The sequence below is a fragment of the Pipistrellus hanaki genome (assembly GCF_964339955.1).
Source record: "Pipistrellus hanaki genome assembly, chromosome: 7".
Classification (NCBI taxonomy): Eukaryota; Metazoa; Chordata; class Mammalia; order Chiroptera; family Vespertilionidae; genus Pipistrellus; species Pipistrellus hanaki.
In genome coordinates, this window is record NC_140509.1 from 88,105,234 (window position 1) to 88,127,241 (window position 22,008).

The following is a 22,008-nucleotide window of genomic DNA, read 5'->3' on the forward strand; positions in this document are numbered from 1 at the left end:
TATCACATTTCCCTGTAGACGGTCAGACGCAGCTGCCCCGGGACAGAGGCCGGCCCTGCAAGCAGTGATTTCCCGCGGCCAAAACACAGGGCGCAGTAAAACCACGCGCCAGCGGCCGGCCGGCCAGCGTGGACCAGGAAGGAGGCCCCGGAGGGACCAGCCGTCGGGGGCGGGGGGAGGGGGGTCGTGGTGGCCGGGCTGCCTGCCCCGGCAGTTCTGCACTCCATCAGGGACACCGGACCTCCCAGAAGCCCCCGGGCCGGGCTGGGCCGGGCTGGCACCTCCTGGCAGCCAGCAGTTTGCCCGGAGCCGCTGGGCAGCGGTGCTGGGAGAAGCGGCGCTCGGAGCCCACGGGCCCTCAGATCTGACAACCGGTTATTTAAATCTGGAAACACTTAAGACAGCTGGGGAAAGCCGTTCTTTTCAAGCTTTAAAACTCAAACGGGCTCCAGGGGCGGGGCCCAGAGGAGAGAAACAGCGCCGAGAGGGTGTCCGCGGGCGCGGCGAGGATGGTGAGGCCTCGCTGCCGGAGGCTCCCGGGCCCCTCACCCCCCTCCGGGGTCCGGCCGGCATTGGGATGTCCTCCTTCCCGCCGGCAGGACCGGAGGTCAGACACGCAGCCGTGGGCCGCGGCGGGCCTCCTGGGCCACAGCCTCCCTTCCTCGGCTCACCAACCCCACGGTTCGCCCTCTGCCTCGTGGCAGAGCAGGGTTCGAGGTGCGGAGGTGTCTCTCTCTGTCCACGTTATTGTGCCTCAGTGTCTGACCGGCGTTGTGGTCAGACAGCCGATACTTTGCAGAGTGTGGCCGATGTTTCCGGTCCCCCGGGCAAGGGCGTAGCCATGGCGACATCACCGTCTCCGTGCGGGTGCTGTGCCTGCACCCCCGGCGAGGGTGTGCCCAGCCATCCGTGGGCCTCGTGGGCGACACGGGCCACCAGCCCCGAGAGGACACGCGGGCGGACCGTCTCGGCCACTCTTGGCAGCTTCCGGACTTTTCCTTTCCGCTGTTTTTGGAGTCGTGGGGGTGCCTTCTGAGGAGCAGCAGGCCTGCGGGCTCTGCCTCCGATCGTGTCTTAGCTGTTTTTAAAAAATTATAGATTTTTATTGATTTCAGAGAGGAAGGAGAGGGGGAGAGAGAGAAGCATCAGTGAAGAGCGAGAACCACTGATCGGCTGCCTCCTGCACGCCCCCACTGGGGATCCAGCCCATCACCCGGGCGCATGCCCTGACCTCCTGGTTCCTAGGTTGATGCTCAACCACTGAGCCACCCGGCCGGCTGGCTGGCAGCTCTGAGGCGGGTGCTGGAGCGGCTGGACTCACTGATGGGCAGGAGAGGCAGAGCCAGGCATTGCTGCGAGGGCTAGGGACCCGGCACCGGAGGCCCGGTGCTCCCTGGAGGGTGATTCAGGGGCCGCCTGGACCCGCTGTGGCCAGAATGTCCTGCCCCCGCCCCGTGCTCCTCCCTCCCCCTGGGCCTGTGGACGGGACCCTGTGGGCTCCCGGGGACACGCTGAGACCCATGGAGACGCCCCCTGGGCCTGTGGACGGGACCCTGTGGGCTCCCGAGGACACGCTGAGACCCATGGCGACGCCCCCTGGGCCTGTGGACGGGACCCTGTGGGCTCCCGAGGACACGCTGAGACCCATGGCGACGCCCACTGGGCCTGTGGACGGGACCCTGTGGGCTCCCGGGGACATGCTGAGACCCATGGCGACGCCCACTGGGCCTGTGGACGGGACCCTGTGGGCTCCCGGGGACACGCTGAGACCCATGGAGACGCCCACTGGGCCTGCGGACGGGACCCTGTGGGCTCCCGGGGACACGCTGAGACCCATGGCGACGCCCACTGGGCCTGCGGACGGGACCCTGTGGGCTCCCGGGGACACGCTGAGACCCATGGCGACGCCCACTGGACCCGCCTGGTCCCCTCGTTTGCCATGAAGCCGGTCCCGTGTCCCAGATCGACCCAGGAGCCCTCCCAGCTCCACCCGGCTTCTCAGGTGTCGAGAGGCCCCGCCTCGGAGCAGCCGGCCCCGCGCTGGGACCTGGGTGGCCCTCGCCCGCCCATGGCGCCTGCGTCTCCATGTGCCTGTGTCTGGCGTTGCCTTGTCCTGGCGTGTAACCGCACTGCTCTGCTCCGCCTGCAGACGTGTCCCGGTGTGTGGCTGAGCGGAAGTACACACAGGAGCAGGCGAGGAAGGAGTTCCAGCAGGTGTTCATCCCGGAGTGCAGCGAGGACGGCACCTACAGCCAGGTACACGCTACAGCAGGTACACGCTACAGCAGGTACACGTTCTACAGCAGGTACACGCTACAGCAGGTACACACTATAGCAGGTACATGCTCAACAGCAGGTACATGCTACAGCAGGTACACGCTACAGCAGGTACACGTTCTACAGCAGGTACATGCTACAGCAGGTACACGCTATAGCAGGTACACGCTATAGCAGATACATGCTATAGCCATGTACACACTACAGCCATGTACATGCTACAGCAGGTACACACTACAGTGGGTACACGCTATAGCAGGTACACGCTACAGCAGGTACACGCTACAGCAGGTACTCCTACAGCCAGCTACATGCTCTACAGCAGGGACGGGGGGGGGGGGTGCTCTGTCCCTGATCGGGCTCATCTGCAGGAGTGGGTGGTGAGTGGCCCCACTGCTTCCTGGCGGAGGCTGTGGCCTTGCTCTACGTCGCTCTTCTGGGGTGAACGGGCTGGGCAGCCTGGTGGTGAGGCTGGGGCACCCACCCCTGTTTGTGCTGAGACCCGGTTCCAATGGAACTCATCCCCCTGCGTCAGCCCCGGGCCACACGACCTCGGTGGCACACAGGCCTGGGTGAGCGCCTCTGGTGGCGCGCACGTGTGCGCGCGTATGTGTGCATGCATGTGTGCGTGTGCGTGCGCATATGTGTGCATGTGTGTGTGTGTGTGCGCACACACACACACAAGATCGGTCGGGCATCCCTCTCCTGGACTTGGGGGAGCCGGCCTGTGTGGTGAGGCCCGCCCTGACCGCACGCCCTGTCCCCCCAGGTCCAGTGTCACAGCTACACGGGATACTGCTGGTGCGTGACACCCAACGGGAGGCCCATCAGCGGCACTGCCGTGGCCCACAAGACGCCGCGCTGCCCGGGTAGGTCTGGTCGCTGACGGAGCCCTCTGACCCCCGGCTGGGGTCTGGCCCTCTCTGTTTGCTGACCACCCAGGATCCCAGCACCGGGCCCGTGGGGAGTCCCGGGAAGGTTCTCAGATCTGGTCCCGGGGAGGGCCGGGCCGGAGCCGCGCCAGGGCCGGGTCTGGGTGCCGAGTGTTAGGAGTCGCTGGAGGGCTGCAGTCCGCCGCGGGAAGGACCAAATATTTCCTTTGGCCAAAAAAACAAACAAACACGGAAGAAGTGCCTCCGGTCTGTGTATGTTTTCGCAAAGGGAAGCGGTCGTGTCCGCTGCTTCCCGGCGGCTCCGGGTTATTTTCGTTCCTCACCGCAGGCTTGGCGGCTGCACGTCCCCACACTGCCGGAGGGCGGCCCGTACGATGGTCCGTGTCCGTTCATTTTACCAAAAACGACGCTATGTGACTCAGACCGCCTTTACCTGACAGCGGTCTGCGGCCTTCCGTGACAACTCATGTTTGAGGAGACCGATCAGATCACCTGTGAGGATTTATGGTGGCTCTGGCCGGTGTGGCTCAGCGGGTAGAGCATCAGCCTGTGGACCAAAGGGTCCCGGGTTCGATTCCGGTGAAGGGCACATACCTCGGTTGCAGGCTCCTCCCTGGCTGGGACCTGGTCAGGGCTCATGCTGGAGGCCACCCATCGATGTGTTTCTCTCACATCATGCCTCTCTCTGTCTCTCCTTCTCCCACTCCCTCTAAAAACCAATGGAAACATATCCTCGGGGCGAGGATTGATAATAAAAAAAGGAAGTTTCTGATCTGTGCGTCCATTCCCAGGGTTCGGTTTCCCAGAACAGGCAGTAAGAACGTGCGTCCTGCTCTCCCCTGGACGGTGGGAACGCTGGCAGCGGAGTTTCTTCCGGACGGGTTTTCTGTGAGAAGGGCGGGCGTTGTGATGAGAAAGGCTGTCCGATGCCGACCCCCTCGGGCAGCGGGCTGGGACTGAGCTGCTGTCTGCAGGACGGACAATGGCCCCTCCTCAGCGGGAACTCTCCATCTGACACCCACTGGCTGGTGGCCGCTTGCAAGCCCTGGGAGGGAAAACACAACTTTTTTAAAACCTGTTTTGTCACCCAAGACCTAAAATTGGCTGAAAAAATATTTTCAGGGAGCGCACCCTGCACTTAATAATTCTTTTACGAACTCAGGAAGTGAGTGAGGAAGAAAAAACAGCACGCTAAGCCAGCCCCTGTGTCCCCGGCCTGAGAGACACTGCACACGCTGGCCTCACGCCATCCGAGGGGCCGGCCCGCCGTGTCTGCTGCGGCTCAGGGACCGCGTAGGGGAGGCTCGCAGGAAACTGCAGCGGGGGCCTCGGGATGGTCTGTCCGGACGCCTGGTCAGAACCGACCGTCCCGGGCCGGGTCCATGAGCTCTGGCGGTTCTGTCTGGGCCCCGGGGAGGGGAGCCCCAGGACAGGGAGCTGTGGGTGCCCCCCATGGCCCAGCACGGCCTCAGCTCCACGGAGCTCCCGGTGTGGGCCCCTCTCTGTCGCCCACCGGTCCTGACTGACTCGGAGCTGATCTGTCTGTGACCCTGCGTTTTCCCGAAATGCCTCGCTTTCTCGCTTCCCCCGGAAGTTCTAGAACTCGGTGTTCGTATGAATCTCCTAGCAGTTTCTGAAAACGTCACCTCTGTGGAGAGCAGCTGTTTTCATTTTAGTCCGGGGCCCGTGCAGCCCAGCATCCGTGCTTGTCTGGGCCTCTGCTCCTGATCACAGCCGTGCAGCTGGTGTGTGTGTGTGTGTGTGTGTGTGAATGAGTGTGTGTGTGTATGCATGGTTGGTGTGTATGTGTGTGTGTGTGTGCATGGTTGGTGTGTATGTGTGTGTGTATTAATGTGTGTGGCTGGTGTGTGTGTGTGCATGATGTGTGTGTGTGTGTCTGTCTGGTGTGAGTGTGTGTATGTGTGTGTGTGTGTCTGTCTGGTGTGAGTGTGTGTATGTGTGTGAATGAGTGTGTGTGTATGCATGGTTGGTGTGTATGTGTGGCTGATGTGTGTCTCATTTCGGATGCAAATGACTACTATCCTATAGAATAAAAGGCTAATATGCAAATTGTCCCCTTGACTGGGAGTTGGACTGGGAGTTTGACCAGGAGTTGGATCAGGGGCGGGGCCGGCTGGCCAAGCCCCTGTGTCCACGGATGGTGCCTCGGCCTCGGTGAGCACGTAATGAGGCTGAAGTCGGAGGTTGGGTGGGGGAGCTGCTCTCAGCTGGTTTTAGGCATAAACCCGGGTGGTGGTGGTCTCACCTCTCCCCGCGGCCCTGCAGCTCGCCCTTGCCGTCTCGCCACGACCCCCGTCTTACACTTCCTGCCTCAGCACTCCCTGCGGACCCCACCTCTGGCTACGCATCCTTCACAGATAAGGGGCGGACTGTATGGATTGAACTAGGACGTGAGTTTTTAAAAATATGATTTTATTGATTTCAGAGGGGAAGGGAGAGGGAGAAAGAGATAGGAAAATCACGCGCTGACTTCACTGCGAGCGAACACACAGCCGCCGTGCCAGCGAGGGGCCGCAGAGCACGGTGGCTGCGCCAGCGCCCGAGGGACGTGTGGGGCGTGTCAGTGAGGAGCTCCGACAGCGCTGACCGCGAGGCGGGAGCCAGCCCCGGCCACGTGGGCGTGGCTCGGCCGCCGGGCGGGGCGCTGGGCACTGGTCCACACGGCCGGTCCCTCCCTGGCTCTCTCCTCCTTTCCATCTGGACGCGTTTCTGGCCACTCAGCGGCGTGGCGAGAGGATGCTGGTGTTAGTGTTTCCCCGAGGGACCCGCTCCCTGCCGTTATTGCGGCTTTTCTTCTCGGGCGGAAGTGCTTCCGGGTGCCGAGCTCACCGTCACCGCCCCCGGCGCTGTGCTCCGCGCACGGTCAATGTGCGGCTGATTCGTAATTGAATTTTTCATTACTTCAAAGTATACGAGCGTGTTCTTTCCATCCCTCGCCCACCACGGCCCTTCTCGCCTCTTCTCTCATATTTAATAAAACCACAAAGGCACCGAGGAGCCTGTCAGAGGCAGATGGTTCCCATCCGGGGGCCGTCCGCCGGCGTGCTCCCCAGACGGCCTGTGCCCGTGCGTGTTCCTCCCCGGCCCGGCCCCCCGCAGCTCGCCCTCACGGCACGTTTTTTACGTGTAACCGTGGCGTCCGGCGCGGGAGGCCTGTGACTGTGAGCGGGCGAGGTGGGCGGTGTCCGAGGACGGTGGTGGCACAGACGCACGTCCGCTCCGCTCCTGCCGTGGAGTCTGTGGAATGTCCACGTCAGAGTGGGAACTGGGAGCCTCGAGGACAGACGTGGAGGCAGGCACTGCGGGGGGTGGGGGTGCCGGGAGTGCTTGGCCCTCAGGAGCCCTCGGTGCTGGTTTCTTCCATTTGAGAAGACGGTCCGACGGGGTGAGCCACACGTGGCACATGTGACCCGCCGCCGCATGTCCTGAGCAGTTAGGGGCACATGTGTCATGTGCCTGGTGCGTGTGCTCTCTGCTCCACGCCTCCCGCAGCCCCGGGCACGTGCTGCCCGAGCCCGTGTGCCGATGGGAGCTGAGCCGAGGGCGGGCGAGACACGCCTCCCTCCGTGACACGCCTCCCTCCGTGACACACGCCTCCCGCACTCAGGCCCTCGTCACCGCGCACCCTCCTGACTGGGGCGGACGAGGAAGCGGCTCTGAGAACAGTCCGGAAGGATGGCCCTGCACAGAGGGAGGGCAGGAGGCAGAGGTGATGGTGACTGCAGCCGGGGCTGGCCGGGCCGTGTGCTGGAGAGGCCTGTGCCAGCAGAGGGCTCCGGGAGCAGCTCCGGGCGCTGGCCCCCAGCAGGCAGGGGGACGGAGCCCCTGGCCCCTGCGCCCCTCCCATTGCTGCTGCCATTGCTCCCCTTTCCCTCTGGCTCTTGTTTCCCAGGGAGAGCCGTGTGCACCCCCCTGGGCCGTGCGTTTCCAGGAAGCGTGGCCCCTGCCCACAGGGAGCCGCGCCCTCTCCCTCGGGCGGAGGGACAGACGGACGGACGGACACGCCAGCTCTCCCGTCCTGACGTGTCTGTAAAGAGCCTTCAGTCCGTGAGGGGGTGGGCTCAGTACCCTGCCGAGAGCCGCCCCCTCCCTCCCTCCCTCCCTCCCGTGGGCCTGCGGCTCTCGGGGCTTGCTGAGGGAGCTGGATCAAAACCCGTGCTCAGAGCCACAGACCGAGAGCTCACGCTCCTCCTCACACCCGGGCGCCCTCCTCGCTGTGTCTGTGGTTCCTCCCGGGCGTGCCGCCCCCGTCGCCGGCGGGCAGCCGCCTCTCACGATGGCGCTCCATCGGGAGGGAGTCAGGCCTTTAAACCCGAGCGTCCGCAGCTCACCGCCCACGTGTGGTGGGTCCACACCGGCACGCCAGTCCCTCTGCACCGATACCCGGAATCTGCTCTCCAAACACTTCTGCGAAAACCCTGGGAAGCCGCCGTGTACGGGTGTGTGTGTGTGTGTGTGTGTGTGTGTGTGTGTGTGTGTGTTTTAGAGCTGCGTGCCGTGTTCCTTTAAGGAAATCCGCTGCTTCGCGTTTGGGTCGGGATGGGGACCCCTCTGGGCGGGAGCCCCAGGTTATGTCTCTGATCTGTTATTTTTCAAAGTCCTTTAAAAAATATTTTATTGGTTTTTACAGAGAGGAAGGGAGAGGGATAGAGTTAGAAACTTTGACCAGCTATCTCCTGCACACTCCCAACCAAGGATGTGCCTGCAACCAAGGTACATGCCCTTGACTGGAATCGAACCCGGGACCCTTCAGTCCACAGGCACATACTCCATCCACTGAGCCAAACCGGTCAGGGCCTTTGAGGTCCCTCTCCACGAAGTGCCTGATGTTTGCCATGAGGCACAACTGTGTGTCCAGGACACAGCATAAACCTCGTCATCAGGGGTCCCTGGTCCCAACAGGAGTTGGTCTGTATTCAATGCCATACTCACGACTGGAAAAATAAGCAGTGGCCCAGCCAGCGTGGCTCTGTGGTTGGGCATCGGTCTATGAACCAGGAGGTCCCAGGTTCAATTCCCAGTCAGGGCACAGGCCCAGGTGACAGGCTCAATACCCAGTGTGGGGTGTACAGGAGGCAGCTGATGCGTGCTTCTCTCTCATCTGTGATGTTTCTCTCCCTCCCCCCTCCCTTCCTCTCTGACATCAAATCAAACATATTAAAAAATAAAGTAAACAAGGCATTTCAGGTTGTAGTTCACGGGATGCTGCTGCTGACCTGGCACTTGACCGTGGTCACAATAGCCCAGTGGTCAGCAAACTGCGGCTTGTGGCTAATGAGTCTGCCGGCCACAGCGCTAACCGGACCCTGGTCGGAATACTCTGAACCGAGTCGCAGAATACACGTCCTGTCCTTTTGACCAGGTTGGGCCTGACTCGGGAAGGGTACGTGCCATGGGATGAAGAGGAATGTGGGTGCTGATTGCAGTCCCAGCCTGTGGGCACAGCCTGGTCCTGGTGTTTGTAAACAGGCATCTGTCATGGTTAGCCGCCTGGCGGTTCCTGTTCCCGTGTTGCCCCCAGGAGGCGGCTCCTCGGTTTGGTCGTTTTTCTGTAAATTTGGATCCAGCGGAAACTGTCTTAATGTGTCTGCAGTTGAGTAGCTTCTTATTTAAAGTATTTGAAACAGTAGCTCCTTTTCCTGCCCAGCCTGGTGCTCCTGTGAGGAAGGCTGGGCTGACATTACCCAGAAGGAGGTGTGGGGGGGGCATGAGAGGGTCTCGGGCACGCAGTGGGCGGGCAGTGGCGGGTAGGGGTGCCTCTCATGCCGCCTGGCATAGGCCTCGTGGTTTTGGGGACCGGAAGCCACAAGCACCGTGACCCCGTCAACATGGGAGAACACACGTTTGTAACAATGACTGATGATGGTTTTGGAGCCCAAATAATCTCCTTCCTTCTTTCCCCCCACAGGTTCCACAAATGAAAAGTTACCTCAGCGGGAAGGCACGGGGAAGACAGGTAACTATTTACATTTAACAGGAATTCCCACAACAACATACTGTACCTGACCCAACCCGTGCCTTATGCCAACGTCTCACGTTAACGTGCAAATTGAGCTCATAATGACCGTGAGGGCCAAGGCAGGCTGTTACATATTCACCTGCAGACGTGTAGGCTGGCATGTAATTTTCCCACCGGTGCCCCGTGCCCACCTGGGGGCTTTGGCCTGGCCACGCCGGGGAGAGGAGGAGTCACGCCCGGTATCAGGGCTGGGCACATGTGATCCTCATGCAGAGCGATGGCCGAGGCCCTGATGGAGCCATAACTCCTCTGGGGAGGGAGGGCTCTGCCCCACTCTGCCACCCTCAGGACCCGGCCCCAGCGAGTGGAGGGGAAGCTCAGGGGTGCAGAGACCCATGGACAGCAGTTCAACTAGGAGGCCTTCATCCCTGCCCTTCCCCTCGGGAAAACCTGCAAGGCCAGGGGTCCACCTGCCCAGCCCCTGCCAGGCCCCACTCACAGCTCTGCCATGCCCCTCTCTTGGACCTGTGGCCACCTGACCTCCTGACCTTTCAAGCTGCCTTTTCCTGGCGCTGGGCTCCTGGCTCACACTCCCCCCCCCCTCTCTCTCTCTCACACACACACACACACACACACACACACGCACACACGGGGCCCATGGGGGCTCAGGGTGTAGAACCCCATCTGGCCTCTCAGGCCTGCGGTGGGGCCTGGCCCACGGTGGAGGAGCTCTCCCGCCAGTGTCTCCGCCGCCCGCCCTTGGTGCCCCGCATGTCCTGGGTGGGTGCGTGTTCCCTGCGGGCTGTTTGCACGCGCACTTACCCGCTTGTCTCCGGCTTGTAGTCTCCTTGCAAATGTTTTCCGTTCTGAATTCAGATGATGCCTCAGCCCCCGCGCTGGACACGCAGCCCCAAGGCGACGAAGAAGGTGAGGGGGGGCGGGGCTGGGGTCACAGGGGGGCGGGAGGGCGCTGCTGTGGGCGTCCACCCCACGCTGTGAGCACCTGCTGTCCCTCGTGGATGTGAGGGCTGCCACGCGGTGTCCTTTCAATCAAACTCTGCACTGACATCCTGAAACGCGGGTGACATAAGACAGACATTTCCGAAGAGCAAGGTGGCGTGTGGCACTGTCCCCGTTCACATGTCACACTCCCATGTCCAGTTCACACGTGGCTACAGGACACGCTCTGCCCCGCAGTCATGGGGTGCTGGGTTCCCCACGCTCGGCCACTCCTGCACCGTCTGGGGTGTTTGCCGTGTGTCGCACACCTTTAGGCCAAAGGAGTCGGGTGTGAAGACAGAATACGGGTGCACGTAGATGAGTGAGTGAAGGTGGAGCTACATGGTGCTCTGCAGACAGTAACATCCATAAGTAATAATAACGGCCAACGCTGGCATACCCTGCAGCTCCCTTGTGCCCTGCGGACGGCCCCCTACACCCCAGAGCCCCGTGCCACGGGCGAGAACACAGGGAGGCCAGGAGGCCAGGGCCTGGCTCAGGGCCTGGCTCAGGGGGCTGGACCTGGCTGGTCTGCTCCCGGGAGGGTCTCGGGCCATCATGTGACTGACCAGCCTTTACGCTCGTCAACCAAGTGCCCAGGACACACTCTCCCAAAAACGCTTTGCATGGAATCACGTCTCACACACCCGCTCGAAGCCGGACCGTCCTGCCGAGCTCGGACCGCACGCCGTGCTAATGTCCGTCTGGACCTCACGGACGGTTTGATAAAGCTCGTGTCTGCACGGGAGGCCTGTCTGGATTCTCAGGACGTTTGTTTACACTTTTGGACGGAGAGAGGAAAAATGTTCTGAAAATTCTCAATGTGCACAGAATTACTTCGTAAATCTTTAACATGTACAGTGTGTGTTCGCGTACTGTATCGATCTCTTTGGCTCTCAGGCTGCTGCTGAAATCTGTTTCCCAGATGAACTAACAATGACGGTCTGCCCGTTTTGCTTTGTCAGATATCGCCTCGCGCTACCCGACGCTGTGGACGGAACAGGTTAAAAGCCGGCAGAACAAGACCAAGCACTCAGGTAAGAGGGCCCGCGCCCGGCTGTTTCCTCGAGGGGGGTGTGGACGCGTGTGTGTCCCGGTTACGGGTGAGCACTGGGCTGTGTGGTTCGGATGTTGGTGTTTTATGACGTGTTCCAGTCTCTACGAGGTTTCTCCGTTGGTGCCAAGCAAACGGCAGCTTCAGGTGGAAATGGGAATGTTTGGTAATGAGTGTGTGTTTTTGACCGAGTGCCAGGGATGTCGAAACGCCTGACTAATTCAGAATTCTCAGAATTGCTTGACGGCTTTGCTATGAATCAGTGACAGACTTTACTTTTTGAAGAATATATGTATTTTATTATTGATTTCAGAGAGGAGAGGAGAGGGAGAGACAGAAACATCAATGATGAGAGAGAATCATGGATCTGCTGCCTCCTGCACGCCCCCCACTGGGGATGGAGCCCGCCCGCAACCCGGGCCTGTGCCCTGAGCGGGAATCGAACCCTGACCTCCTGGTTCATAGGTCGACGCTCAGCCAGTGAGGCACACTGGCCGGGCCAGACTTTACCTTTGAACCTGACATTGGACATTGGATATGGGTGTGGGCTGCCCAGTGTCTGCTCTGTGACCCACTGTCTGTGAGAACCACCCGTACCTGCGTGTCCCCCCCGCTGTTCGCGCCTGCACGGCTCCCCCGCCTTCCCGGTGAGCTTCCCCGATTCTCACGGAGAGAACGCCGTGTCCCAGGTCTGTGTGTCCGAGCCCGGATTCCCGAGGTCGGTTTCGAGGGAATATCGCTGACCTTCACACACGGCCTTCGCACTAGAACCTCGTCCCGGGGCTCCCGGCTCTCCCCCACAGCATGTTTGACACCGTGTATGTGTGACCCGTGTACGTGTGACCCGTGTATGTGTGACCCGTGTACGTGTGACCTGTGTATGTGTGACCCGTGTACGTGTGACCCGTGTATGTGTGACCCGTGTATGTGTGATCTGTATACGTGTGACCGTGTATGTGTGACGTTCACACGTCTTGTCGGTGTCTGGGACACAGAGTGGTTTGATCGCTGCATGGGCACTGTCTACCCCATGGTCCACGGCCTGGCCACGTCAGAGCGCGTGAAGGTGGGGGCCCTGCAGGGACTTCGTGGGGAGCTGTGGCTGCTCAGTGACTGAGGGGGCAGGTCCCCGGGCGGGGGCTCCCCCACAGGCCTGGGCGGGGGGCGGGGAGCGTGGCGAGCTCTGCACGGACGGCGCCGGCCTGTCCATCTTCTGAGTCAGGGCACCTGAGGGGCCTCGGCCCCGTTAGTGTGGCCCCGTTTCTCAGTCGAGTCCTGCACCCCGACACGCGGACGCTGGCGTACCCCAGGCGTCGATGCAGTGACGGAGGGAGGTGGGGATCGGGCTGCGGGGCCACCGTCCAGGGGCCGTGGGCAGTGTGGGGTCCTCGCCAGCACCCTCTGCCGCTCTGGGTAAACTGAGGCACTGGCTTTTCCGTGTTGAGGACAACATGCTGGTGCTCCCCTGCTGTCTTTGTCACATCAGCTCTGATCTGGGGGGTCTGTCTGAGGGTCACTGTGACACCCCCAGAGTCCTTGCGGCTGACAGCTCTGCACAGGGGCCGCCTGCCCCACCGCCCCCGCCGCCCAGACTGCCGCCATGGGAGGGCGCTGATGGGGGCATCCCCAGCCCTGGGCCGGTGTGGGTGGCCACAGCACAGGCCACTGGCCCCGGGATGACCGAGAGCTTCAGGGAGGGACAGCTCACAGACGGGTGGAGTCTGAGCCAGCGGCCATGTGTCTCCTTATTTATTTCAAATCTGAGGTTGGTGAGCCTCTACCTCAGTTGTCGACAAACTGCGGCTCTCGAGCCACATGCGGCTCTTTGGCCCCTCAATTGTGGCTCTTCCACAAAATACCACGGCCTGAGCGAGTCTATTTTGAAGAAGTGACATTAGCAAAAGTTTAAGTTTAAAAAAATTGGCTCTCAAAAGGAATTTCAACTGTTGTGCTGTTGATAGTTGGCTCTGTGGACTAAGGAGTTTGCTGACCACTGCACTAGCACATCTGCTTTCTGTCTCGGCCGTGGCTCTCCCACGTCCCGTGTGCTCTGCCTGTGATGTTCTGCCCGACCCCCTTCCCTGAGATAAAGGGATTCTCCCCTCCCCGTCCCCACCCAGAGCCCGGCCCGGCCTCCCACCGCCTCCTGCCGCGATGTTCCGGCTTTACGGCTCTGCCTGCCCGTGAGGGCGGCTCCGGTTTATTGCACGTTAAGCTCAGCGCCAAGAGATCGTCATCTCCTGCTTCTGCGCTCAGTCCTGGCAAACGGCATTCCCTGGGGAAGGTCAGCCGATGCTGTGTGCTTTGTGGGTTTCTAAGTTTTAAAACCTTATCTCCCCGGTCTTTAATCTCATGTTTTAAACGCAGGCTTGCAAAAACATCAAATACCAGCGAGACTCTCAGGTTATGAAGTTTCGGTCATTTAAAGAGATTAAAATAGGGAAAAAAGAACACAAATAGCTCCTTTTAAAAGTGGACTGAAAAAGCGAATTCTGCGAAAATTTTAACCTAGAAATGTGCTGACTTTCCCGTCTTCCTAGCTGGAAGGGCGTTTTCCCAGATGGAATTCTTAGACGTCAGTGTCCAAACTGTGGTTCTCTAACTGGGCTGCACCTGCTTCCTGCTATTTTTTATTTATTTTTTTATTGATTTCAGAGAGGAAGGGAGAGAGATGGGATGAGAGAAAACCAGACCGGCTGCCTCCTGCACTCCCCCCACTGGGGATCCAGCCCACGACCCGGGCAAGTGCCCGACCAGGAATCCAACCTGGGGCCGTCTGTCTGCAGGCGGACGCTCTACCCAGTGAGCCACACCAGCTCGGCTCCTCCCGGTCTTGTCCTGGCACGTTGGCCCATTTCTCTCATCGCCGAGTCCATCCCGGGATCTGAGGGCCGCCGCCCCGCTGCCTGTCCCTGAGGGACCCTGGCTGCCTCCACTCCGGGCAATGGTGGCGGAGGGCCGCTGTGCACGTTCCCCTGCAGGTCTCACTGAGCCTGCATTTTCCACAGTTTCCAGGAACGCCACGAAGGCCACGGAGGCCATGGCTGGGCCTGAGCCTGAGCCGCTCTGTCAGGAACGGCCCCGCTGCTTCTGGTGGCCGCCCTCTGCCGGCCGCCAGCCCGGGGCTGCCTCCATCCGCGGGGACGGGAAGTGGGCGGGAGGCCGCGGGGCCGGACACCAGGAAGGAGTGAAGTTATGGGGCGGCTCCTGCCTCCGCTGGGGAAGGGGGGGCTCCCGCTCCTGGGCCCTTTTTCAGGGGGATCTGTGTGTGAGGCCACGTGACAGGAGGCAGGTGGACCCTCCTCGCCCAGCCCGCCCCGCCCTGACCTCTGCGGGTCACACAGCTGTCCTCCGGCTCCAGCGTCCGGGCGGGGCGGGGCGGGGCGGGGCGGGGCGGGGCGGGGGGCAGGGGGGCGCGGCTCCTGCTCCTCGGGGCGTCTGGGCGCAGGACAGCTGCAGACGGGCCAGCGCTGCCTTATTAGGCGAGGCGCGAGGTGCCAGACGCCCGTGTCCCGGCCTTGGGAGCGGACAAGGTAAATATTTAGAGTCCGCCGGGTCTGAGCGCCCGCCCACAGGAGGCTGAGCCGCAGGCAGCAGGAGGGGGCTGAGAGGCGATGGTGCGCTGGCCTCCTGGGGCTGCCGACCGCAGGGCCGACCGCAGGGCTCGGTCTGCAGCTCCTGTTTGAACCCATTTCTTCGTGACTTACATATCACAGCAGAGGACACAGGGGGCATTGGACGTGGGACGGGTCCCCTCAGCAGGACGGGTCCCCCCAGTGGGATGCCTGCCCGCCTCCCAGCAGCCACCAAAGCCCACAGGATGCAGGCCAACCACCTTCTCCGCGGGGAGGAGGAGGAGGGGGAGGAGGGGGGGGAGGAGGAGAGGGAGGAGGAGGGGGGGGAGGAGGAGAGGGAGGAGGAGGAGGGGGAGGAGGGGGAGGAGGGGGAGGAGGGGGAGGAGGGGGAGGAGGGGGAGGAGGGGGAAGAGGAGCAGGAGGAGGAGGGGGAGAAGGAGGGGGGAGGAGGGGGAGGAGGAGGGGGGGAGGAGGAGGAGGAGGAGGGGGAGGAGGAGGAGGGGGAGGAGGGGGAAGAGGAGCAGGAGGAGGAGGGGGAGAAGGAGGGGAAGGAGGAGGGGGAGGAGGAGGAGGGGAAGGAGGGGAGGAGGGGGAGGAGGAGGAGGAGGGGGAGGAGGAGGGGGGGAGGAGGAGGAGGAGGAGGGGGAGGAGGAGGAGGAGGGGGAGGAGGGGGAGGAGGGGGAGGAGGGGGAAGAGGAGCAGGAGGAGGAGGGGGAGAAGGAGGGGAAGGAGGAGGGGGAGGAGGAGGGGGGAGGAGGGGGGGGGGAGGAGGGGAGGGGGAGGAGGGGGGGGAGTGAGTGTGTGCACCTGTGCACAGTGTAAGGTCTTTTACACAGCATGTGTAACATGTTACCTTCTGTGTATTAAGCATGTTGCATTATGTGACCATGTGGAGGGGGAGTCTGTGTGAGGGACCTGCTCCAGGAGGGTCTCTGTGTAGTCGAGTTTCCACATGTGCCCCAGCTGTTCCCATCCGTGTGCGGGGCCGTGTGTGGGGTGTGTGTGGGGTGTGTGTAGGCCGTGTGCATGTCTCTGTGTGGGGCATGTGTGGGGTGTGGGGGAGCATGAGCAGGGCCATATGTGGCATGTGTATGGGCATATACAGGCTGTGTTTGGCATGTGTATGTGGCGTATGTGGGGCTGTGTTCGGGGGGTGTGTGGGGGCCATGTGCAGGCCTGTATGCGGGGTGTGTGGCGTAGTGTATATGGGGCGTGTGGGGTGTGGGTGGGGACATTGTGCAGCGTGTATATGGGGTGTGTGCAGGGTGTGGGGGAGGCCGTGTGCAGCGTGTGTACGGGGCGTGTACGGGGCGTGTACGGGGCGTGTGGAAGCGAGTGGGGGGCCGTGTGCAGCGTGTGTACGGGGCGTGTACGGGGTGTGTGCCGGGCGTGTGGAAGCGAGTGGGGGGCCGTGTGCAGTGTGTGTACGGGGGTGTGCGGGGTGTGTGCCGGGCGTGTGGAAGCGAGTGGGGGGCCGTGTGCAGCGTGTGTACGGGGGTGTGCGGGGTGTGTGCCGGGCGTGTGGAAGCGAGTGGGGGGCCGTGTGCAGCGTGTGTACGGGGGTGTGCGGGGTGTGTGCCGGGCGTGTGGAAGCGAGTGGGGGGCCGTGTGCAGCGTGTGTACGGGGCGTGTACGGGGTGTGTGCCGGGCGTGTGGAAGCGAGTGGGGGGCCGTGTGCAGCGTGTGTACGGGGCGTGTACGGGGTGTGTGCCGGGCGTGTGGAAGCGAGTGGGGGGCCGTGTGCAGCGTGTGTACGGGGGTGTGCGGGGTGTGTGCCGGGCGTGTGGAAGCGAGTGGGGGGCCGTGTGCAGCGTGTGTACGGGGGTGTGCGGGGTGTGTGCCGGGCGTGTGGAAGCGAGTGGGGGGCCGTGTGCAGCGTGTGTACGGGCGTGTACGGGGTGTGTGCCGGGCGTGTGGAAGCGAGTGGGGGGCCGTGTGCAGCGTGTGTACGGGGGTGTGCGGGGTGTGTGCCGGGCGTGTGGAAGCGAGTGGGGGGCCGTGTGCAGCGTGTGTACGGGGCGTGTACGGGGTGTGTGCCGGGCGTGTGGAAGCGAGTGGGGGGCCGTGTGCAGCGTGTGTACGGGGGTGTGCGGGGTGTGTGCCGGGCGTGTGGAAGCGAGTGGGGGGCCGTGTGCAGCGTGTGTACGGGGGTGTGCGGGCTGCCTGTCCATCGGGCCCTCACCCCGCCGCCCCCCCCAGCGTCCTCGTGTGACCAGGAGCAGCAGTCGGCGCTGGAGGAGGCGCGGCAGCCGCGCAGCGAGGACGTGGTGATCCCCGAGTGCGCGCACGGCGGCCTCTACAAGCCCGTGCAGTGCCACCCGAGCACCGGCTACTGCTGGTGCGTGCTGGTGGACACGGGCCGGCCCATCCCCGGCACCTCCACCAGGTGAGCCTGCGGGAGAGGGCGGGAGCCAGCATTTCACACGCCCAGGGCTTTCTGGCCATGAAACCCATGCCTGCGGCTCCCACTCGGAAGGACTGGTCAGGGCTGGGCCGGGCCCAGACACAGGCCTGTAAGCTGGGGTGTCAGCCAGCACTTACTGCTCTGCCCTTCTCCCTGCACCCTCCCCACTCCCTTTCCTGCCCCCGCCCCGGCCCCTCACCCAGGCGGGCCTGCGGGCATCCTGCTCGGGGACAGGGAGGAAGGGAAGAAACCCCGTCAGGGCCCTGGCCCCACTGACTGCCCTCCCCCCTCGTAGGTACGAGCAGCCGAAATGCGACCACACGGCCAGGGCGCACCCCACCAAAGCCCGGGACCTCTACCGGGGCCGCCCGCTGCAGGGTGAGTGGGCGCGGGGGCGGGGGGTCCCCTCAGGCAGGGGCCTGCTGGCGGCAGGGAGGGCGGAGACGGGTGCCGGGGGTGGAGACTGTCCGAGGGGCAGCCACGTCTGTCCGCCTCGGATCGTGCCGGCGCCCCTCCCCCTGAGCCCCGGGATCGCTCTGCGGAAGAGGGCGCGGCTGTCTGTTGTCTGAGGGCCTTCGGAGGAGCCTGCACTGGGTGTTACAGGTGCCGCCCGTCCCCAGCGCCCTCCACCACTCCCGCCACCGGCAGCACAGGTCACGCACACAGGCACACACATGCAAACAGGCACACAGGTGCACACACAGGCACACAGGCACGCACACGCACACACGCACACACGCACACACGCACACACGCACACGCACACACAAGGTCTTTGGTTATCTCCCCCACCTGCCCTCTGAGGTCTGTCAGTCTGTTCTGTGTGTTCACGCCTCTGGTTCAGGTTCATTCATCAGTTTATTTTGTTCTTTAGAGTCTTTGTTTGTTTATTTTGGTTTTTAGATTCACTGTTGGCAGATACGTATGTATTGCCAGTTTATTTTTAAAACCTTTTCTTCTTCATCTTAAAAAAGACCCCCGGCGTTCCGCGTGGTGCTGGTGTGTGGCGCCGGGCCCCGTGAGCGTTTCCTGTCCGCGAGCGCCTGTCCGCCTTCAGGGCCTGCGCTGTGTGGGCCGAGGGCGGGCGCGGCTGCTGCGGCCGGGCCGTTCTGGGAACCGTCCTCTGCGCAGGCGAGCGGGTCTGAGGCCTCTGTGCGGCGCGGGGGCTGGAGAGGTCTCTGGACGGCCAGAAGCGTGTGTGACGGGGAACCCCTGCCCGGTCGGTCGGCGTTTGGGGGAGGACAGTTTTCTCACGGGAAACAGCGGCCCGGCCTGTGCCCGGCGCCCGGGGGCCCATGAGAACGCGTTTGGGTCTCGCTCATGTCTCGGTCTGCCTGTCCCGACGGCCCAGCGTCTCCCTGCTTCTGGTCAGAGGAGATGGCACTGCCCCTGCCTCCAGCTGCCGCCGAGGGGGTCCCGAGCGCTGTGTCCGCGGTGAGCGGCGGGGCGCTCACCATGGAACCCTGACCGGAGGCCGGTGGGGTGTCCTGTGGGGCGGCTGTCAGGGAGGGGCTGTCAGGGCTGCAGTCTGAGTGTCAGATGGGCCTTCAGAGAGAGCACCCAGGGAGGCGCTGTGGGAGGGCCTGTCCCAGCTGAACCCACTGCCCGGCCCTGCACCCCACTCCGCCGCTGCCCCCGGGGGGAGACTGGGCGCTGTCACCCAGACGCTGCCCCTGCCTCCCCGGCCTCAGACACAAACCAGCGGCCGGTGCAGGCTCAGGGCTCAGCCTGCAGCTTCCGCTGCCGCGGGGTTCGGAGTGTGCCGTCGTGGCCGCTGCCTCGTTGGGATTCTTCGGATACGAGCATCCTTATTAGGGAAAACCAGGCTGCCCTGGAATAACTCGGGATCGGCTGTTCTCGGGCAGAGCAGCGGCCTGCCAGCCGCACAGCCGCTGATTCTTCTTCTCACGGCAGTGACGGCGGACACACACACACACACACATGCACACAAGCGCACGCACACACACACGTGCACGCATGCGCGTGCACGCGCACACATGCACACACGCGTGCACACGCGGTCTGCCTGCTCCAGGCCCCCCCAGCGCACCTGGGTTTCCGTCCGGTTTCAGCGCCGTCCAGCGCCGTGAAGCGGTGCTCACCTCCACGGGAGGCTCCGGCTGCTCTCCACAGGGGATCCCGGCGGACCCAGCGCCGGTGCCAAGGGCCGCCCGGCCCTGCAGAGCCCGCGTTCACCTGTCGGCACTGGGCTCGGCCTCGAGCTCCCTCACACACAGGAGGAGCCAAGGTTTCGCCCACTAAACGTGTTGCTCGGTGACTTCCTCGTCAGATCAAATGCCGTGTTCGTAGACACGGGTCTGCTGAGTGGTAGCTGAGCGAGAGGGAGCCTTAGGTTCAGGCAGGTGGCTCTCTCGTCCTGGAGATTGAGAGAGTAGGTGCTCTGCTGTGTGCCCAGGGCTTCCAGCCACACCTGGAGGGCTTCCTGGGTCCTGCCTCCCTGGTGCCTGCCTCCCTGGTAACGTCTAGGACCACATGTGTGCAGGTGAGGACAGGTGTGCAGGTGAGGACAGGTGTGCAGGTAGGACAGGTGTGCAGGTGAGGTCAGGTGTGCAGGTAGGACAGGTGTGCAGGTGAGGACAGGTGACAGGTGAGGACAAGTGACAGATGTGGTCAGGTGTGCAGGTAGGACAGGTGTGCAGGTGAGGTCAGGTGACAGGTGAGGTCAGGTGACAGGTGAGGTCAGGTGTGCAGGTGAGGACAGGTGTGCAGGTAGGACAGGTGTGCAGGTGAGGACAGGTGACAGGTCAGGTAAGGTGTGCAGGTGAGGTCAGGTGACAGGTGAGGTCAGGTGACAGGTGAGGTCAGGTGTGCAGGTGAGGACAGGTGACAGGTGTGGTCAGGTGTGCAGGTAGGACAGGTGTGCAGGTGAGGACAGGTGACAGGTGAGGTCAGGTAACAGGTGAGGACAGGTGACAGGTGTGGTCAGGTGTGCAGGTAGGACAGGTGTGGTCAGGTGTGCAGGTAGGACAGGTGTGCAGGTGAGGTCAGGTGACAGGTGAGGTCAGGTGACAGATGAGGTCAGGTGTGCAGGTAGGACAGGTGTGCAGGTGAGTTCAGGTGACAGGTGAGGTCAGGTGACAGGTGAGGACAGGTGACAGGTGAGAACAGGTGACAGGTAAGGTCAGGTGGCAGGTGAGGTCAGGTGTGCAGGTGAGGTCAGGTGTGCAGGTAGGACAGGTGACAGGTGAGGACAGGTGACAGGTGAGGTCAGGTGTGCAGGTGAAGACAGGTGACAGGTGAGGACAGGTGACAGATGAGGTCAGGTGACAGGTGAGGTCAGGTGGGCCGTGTGTGAGCGTGGGTATGAAATGCGTGTTTGCTGTTTAGCCCTCTCCGATGACGTGATGACGTTACTATGGGAAGAACGTAGCCATGTCAAAGTCTGCGCCGGGTCCCGGCGGAGGGGCCGATCAAGAGAGCAATGCTTGGAGAGAGGGCGACACTGTTTCACGTCTTATGACCATAGGTGGTGAAATGTGCAGTTAAGTTTGTGGAATGACAGTCCTTTAGGAGAAAATTGCCTTTTATAGGAAAAAAGGCGGATAAATAGAACGCTACATCCAGCATTGCAGAGAAAAGGGTGCTACGGGTGAAAACGCAAACCAGACGTTTCAGCTGAGACTGGGGGCCCGGGCACCCCGAGGGGCGGTCCGATCGCGGGACGGCCGGCCGGCCCAGAGGAGCAGACTGAGACGAGCCTTCTACCCTGTTTCCCCGAAAATAAGACAGTGTCTTATATTAATTTTTTCTCCCAAAGTAGCGCTAGGTCTTATTTTCAGGGGATGTCTTATTTTCGGGGAAACACAGTAGTAGGACTGGCTGCTTCTTCAGAGCAACGTTGGCGGGATGCTGAGAGGGTGCAGGAGGCACGGGAACAGCAAGAACTGAACTCAGTAGCTGCCTGCACTTGGCAGAGGTCTTAGTGAGGTTTTTATTAGGAAATTTAGTTCAGCTAATTTTTTCCTGATTTTTAAGAAAATGAGGAGAAACTGGAGAAACCTTGGGGGCAAACGGTGGAAATTACTCATTCACAATAAACAAGAACAAATGACGACAAGCTACAGGGGCCGCGCTAGTTTTTCCTCAGTGCGCGGAGGATGGCATGGTGCTGACGGGATGTCGTACCAGAGGCGCCGGGCCCTTCCCGCTTGTCACACGGACCGAGGCAGAACACGCGTGCCGCTGCTGGCTGCGTGGCTGGAGGCACCGGGCTTCCTCACAGGTTAGGCCAGTGGTCGGCAAACTCATTCGTCAACAGAGCCAACTGTCAACAGGACAACGACTGAAATTTCTTTTGAGAGCTAAATTTTTAAAACTCAAACTTCTTCTAACGCCACTTCTTCAAAACAGTCTCACCCAGGCCGTGGTATTTTGTGGAAGAGCCACACTGAAGGGGCCAAAGAGCCGCACGTGGCTCTCGAGCCAAGGTTTGCCGACCACGGGGTTAGGGTTTCCCTATAAGGAGCAGCAAGTCCTCATTCACGCCGTCCTCCATCCTCGGGGAGAGACGGCTTCCAGGAGCCGGAGCGGGCGGCCCTGACTCTCACCCTGAGCCTCACCTCTGCGGGCACAGGCTGGCTCACGGGGCCGCCCTGCTCCCCTGCTGCTCCCCCCGACGCCTGAGGCAGGGCTGGCTCACAGGCTGGACGCCGTGTGGACACTTGCCTGCTCGTGGACATCGGGGAAAGCCAGGGCTTGTTTCTAAACCAGGCGTCCTGGTGATGCATCTTCCGATGGGCCCAGTGAAGGGTCTCAGGCAGGTCCCTGCCCCGGACACACCTGCCCCGGTCACACCTGCCCTGGAC

The 22,008-nt window shown here is 62.2% G+C and overlaps 1 protein-coding gene and 1 long non-coding RNA gene across 10 annotated transcripts in view; both read left to right on the forward strand.

The window, feature by feature from the left end:
• The window catches only part of SMOC2 (SPARC related modular calcium binding 2), a 46,405-nt gene that overhangs the window by 18,915 nt on the left and 5,482 nt on the right, over positions 1-22,008 (forward strand). The window contains exons 3-9 of one of the 2 annotated variants that reach the window (XM_084890954.1): positions 2,150-2,256; positions 3,047-3,146; positions 9,100-9,147; positions 9,994-10,077; positions 11,115-11,186; positions 16,978-17,164; positions 17,478-17,560. In XM_084890954.1, coding sequence (XP_084747080.1) covers positions 2,150-2,256; positions 3,047-3,146; positions 9,100-9,147; positions 9,994-10,077; positions 11,115-11,186; positions 16,978-17,164; positions 17,478-17,560 — 681 coding nt within the window. The remainder of the gene's footprint in view (positions 1-2,149; positions 2,257-3,046; positions 3,147-9,099; positions 9,148-9,993; positions 10,078-11,114; positions 11,187-16,977; positions 17,165-17,477; positions 17,561-22,008) is intronic. The other variant, XM_084890955.1, reaches the window with a different exon arrangement.
• LOC311626090 lies at positions 19,181-21,983 on the forward strand. Of its 8 annotated transcripts, none has more exons than XR_014795626.1 (4): positions 19,181-19,748; positions 19,784-19,876; positions 19,965-20,358; positions 20,429-21,983. It is a non-coding gene; the product is annotated as an uncharacterized lncRNA (long non-coding RNA). The 8 variants fall into 8 exon arrangements; XR_014795627.1 differs by having other exon boundaries at positions 19,784-19,859; XR_014795622.1 differs by having other exon boundaries at positions 19,181-19,876.